We start from the raw sequence: 3,805 nt of genomic DNA on the forward strand, positions 1-3,805 counted from the left end.
TGCGACTCTTGCTCCAGACCAAAAGTTCTCAAGGAAGAGCTGTGGAGTTAATAGCCAGTGCTCATGAAGCCCTAAGATGTGCCTGTTCAACCTCCTGCCCATTTACATGTAAGAAACTGAGGTTCCAAGAGGGCCAGGTTATGTAAGGAAAGTGCTGAAAGCTGCTGCCTTCAGTCCCCTGCAGTCACAGTGAAATGCTTCAAGCATCAACTTGGCTGAGCTCTTTTAAGATTTTCAGCGGTAGAAAAAGTATGGAAATGAATACCCCCATCCCCAACAACACACATACACTTTAATTTAGCAACTCAAATTCACAGTCATAAAAAATCAGGTGACGTAAGATTTATTAAGTGCCAATAGTGTGCACAACCCTAAATTGGACAGACTAAAATTCAGGCACAAAACAGACACAAGGCGCCTGGTCTCCAGCACTTTATGATCTAATTAACATAATACAGAGTGGAAACAGCAGACGGACAAGGCATGGCAATGTTCAGTCATGGGGGATACTAAAGAGCTGCTGTACAGTAATCCAAACTGACATCTAACCCCACAATCTTTGTATAAAATGTGTTTGCTCTCGCAACCCACAACACTTCAAACCAGGTTAGTGTCTGTGCAGGCCAAGACACAGGTGCAGACACCCCGAAACACAAAGAGCACTAAGAATGGCTTTTGGTACTTTGGATTTTCTGTTTTCTCCTGATGATAGTCCGGAGCCTCCGTAATACCAGTTTGTCGGACAGAAGCATGTCATCTTGCTGCTCCAGATAATCCAGTAAATTTTCAGTCCACTCCAGCGCGACTCGGTGGCTGATATGCCTCTCTGGATTGAGTTCTGCTTTCCTCACCTTCCCTGAAGGCCTCTTTCCAGCAGCCTTGCATGGCTGCTCAGTCCGTTCACAGTCGGGGAGCCCCTGATGGCTGGAGTCCTTCCGTCGAGAATCAAACCACTGATTGATGTTCTCAATGTCCACGTGCTCACAGGCCTCGGTGCTCTGCAGCACTGTCGCTAAGTTAGCCGCTAAAATGGCTCCTTCGTCAATGTTCACACCTGCATTTTCCTCACTGGCAGGGATGAGTTTCTTCCACGCTTTGGTTATGGTGCTTGATTTGATCATGTTCCAAGCTCTTGAAACTTCAAAAATTGCATCCAACACTGTCAAGTTCTTCCAAAATGTTTTGGGGTCAATTCCTTCCTCCACAAACTTCTGCATAAGTCCTGCCCGATAGTATCTTTTCACTGTGGCTAGAACTCCCTGGCTCATAGGTTGAATCAGACTTGTGACATTTGGTGGCAGATATTTTACAATGATCCTGCCATCAGCGGAACTCAGCATTTCTTCATCCGGGTGTGCTGGAGGGAAATCTAAGAGCAGCACTGCTTTTTCTAGAAGCCCCTTGGATTTCAAATGCTTCTGTACCTGTGGCACAAAATATTTGTCAAACCACTGTCTGAAGACAGAGCGTTCCATCCACGCCCCTTTCTGACTGAAGTAAGTGACCGGCAAGTTAGCAAGGTCAGTTCCTTTGAATGCACGAGGTTTTTTTGCTTTCCCCACAACACAAAGGTTTAGCTTGTGTAAACCGGTGGCATTTGCACAGCACATGATGATGATTCTCTCCCTGCTTGACCTATACTCAGAAGTACTCTGCTCCGTGTCAAGAGCTAACGTCCTGGCTGGCAGACATTTCCAGAATAATCCAGTCTGATCTGCACCATAAATTTGTTCTGGTTGCAGATTCTCTCTCTCAACAAATTCCTGAAAGTTACCACAAAATTCGCTGGCAGCTGTTTCATCGCCTTTTAACTTGGTTCCTTTACCAGCAGCCTTTGGGATACCGTGACGTTGCTTGAATCGAGTGAGCCAGCCAGAGGATGCGTTGAAATCTCCTTCCATCCCCAAAGCGTCAAAAAAGAACTTGGCCTGTTTGGCACAAATCGTTCCAGACACTGGAATGCCATCTGTTTTTTGTTGGTTAAACCACTCTATCATAACTCGATCGAGTTCCTCGTAGGTAGAGGACTTCATAGACTTCCGTTTTGATAGCCCACTCGTAGGATCTGAACTGTTGGCGTAGTTTATAATCCTTTCTTTGTTCTTTTTAATGTCACGAACTGTAGATTCCCCGATTCCATACACAACAGAAAGTTTTTTGAAGGAGATGCCCTCCTCAAGCTTCTTAATGATGTCAAGCTTGTCCCTGATCGTCAACACCACACGCTTACGCTTCCCCAACATTGTAGCAAGCGGTTACTGCAAGAGATAATGAACAAGTTGGGAGTCCAGACAGGGAGAAGCTAGCAGTCAGAAAGGCCCTGATCCGTCCCGGGACCCAGCTCAGTAGCCGTAATCCCAGACAATGCCTACAAAATATCTCTTTTCTTGCTGTTTTAAAACTTATCCAGTCACTACATCAAAGACGTAGTCTGCTTTATCTGCTACCTTCAGTCACTTTGTTAGTTTAAGATGGTTAGTTTAAGATCCATGAACTGTGATCTCACTGGGGGTCCCATTAGAACCAATGCTGTAAGCAAGAATGTTACTGCAGACTCAATTTTTGCAATCACTGCAGGTCAACTTCTCGGCTAAAGGCATCATGATTTAGACAGAAGTACTGGGGGAAATGAAGGGAATAAACAGTTTGTGAGAGGGAGAAGAGGTGCAAACTTAACACCAAAAAAAAAGAAAGAAAGAAAGAAAAAAGGAAACGCTCACCTCCCTAAGCCGCTGCAGGTCTTTGTCGGGAAGCAGCGGACTGTTTGGAATCCGGGAGAGGATTGTTAGCACATGCGCAGGTGATTGCTTACGGAAATTACAGGCAGGCAAAGTAAGGTGGGCAGGACAGAAGACAGCAGCGCTAATCAACTGAAAATGGACAAGCAGAAAACTCTAGTTCAAGGTGATGCAAACTTATGCCTCATGGATTTGGCAGGTAAAAGGAGAAAACTGGGCAGGAGGCGGTGTCACATAATTTTCTTAAAAACATTAAAAAGAATCACTTCCTTGTTTGAATTTGGGACCCCAGGCGAAGGTTACAGGGTGGAGGGTGCGGTGGAGGTGAGGTTAAGCCTGGAGAAGGCAGATACTGTGGGCGAGCAGTAGTTCCTGCGGGGCTGTGTGGGTTCCTGCAGCCTATGGGACCTGGAGGGAAAGACCAAAAACATTTTTTTCCCACTAACATCAAAGTCCGTGTAATTACCCACACCTCTCCTGCAACTAAGCCGGGAAAACGAACACCTCCTACCAACGTGAAGGCGTTCACAAGACCGATAAGGCTTCCAGGCATTCCGGTGGGGTGGCGGACAGAGAGGGGACCCCAAGGAGCCTACCTCCCGAAATCAAGAGGTCAGAGAGCAACCGCGTCAGTGAGGGCCTCTCTCCCCGCTGGGCCAGCTCTCTTCCCGCGGACGAGCCCGGGTTCCGCCTGGGGCCGCCGGCCACCCGGGTGTCACCGCCGCGGCCAGCCAGGGCACGCCGGTCCGCCGGCCGAGGACATCGCTCTGTGCGAGCCTCACGGTGGCCAGCCCACACCGAGAGCGAGGGCAGCCTCCTGAGGGCGGCCGGGGCCGGTGGCCCGGTGTCCGGTGCTCGGTAGGGTGGCGGTGGCGGAGAGGGGCAGCGTCGCTGGCGGAGCCGGAAGGCGGGGGATTAGGGAGCACGCGCGCGCCCCCGCAGGAACGTTGTGTCGCCGAGGGGCGGGGCCTCGCGGGCGCGCGCGCGGCTCGGGGGCGGGGCTTCTGGGCGCGGCAGCGGCGGCGGCTGGGTGCTGCCGACTGCCTCGCCAGCCAGCAGGGGGCGGT

General features: G+C 50.0%; 1 protein-coding gene across 1 annotated transcript; it reads right to left on the bottom strand.

The window, feature by feature from the left end:
* Positions 1–327: 327 nt before the first annotated feature.
* On the bottom strand, positions 328–3,577 carry TIGD2 (tigger transposable element derived 2). The gene is made up of 2 exons (XM_004590628.3): positions 3,335–3,577; positions 328–2,258 (listed from the first exon to the last, which is right to left on the bottom strand). The coding sequence occupies exon 2, from the start codon at positions 2,241–2,243 to the stop codon at positions 663–665; it is 1,581 nt and encodes a 526-aa protein (XP_004590685.2). The 5' UTR covers positions 2,244–2,258; positions 3,335–3,577; the 3' UTR covers positions 328–662.
* Positions 3,578–3,805: the final 228 nt, after the last annotated feature.

The sequence above is a fragment of the Ochotona princeps genome, chromosome 7, assembly GCF_030435755.1.
Source record: "Ochotona princeps isolate mOchPri1 chromosome 7, mOchPri1.hap1, whole genome shotgun sequence".
Classification (NCBI taxonomy): Eukaryota; Metazoa; Chordata; class Mammalia; order Lagomorpha; family Ochotonidae; genus Ochotona; species Ochotona princeps.

Excerpts from the sequence above, each read along its gene's own strand:
- TIGD2 (XM_004590628.3), bottom strand. The coding sequence starts at position 2,243 with ATGTTGGGGAAGCGTAAGCGTGTGGTGTTGACGATCAGGGACAAGCTT.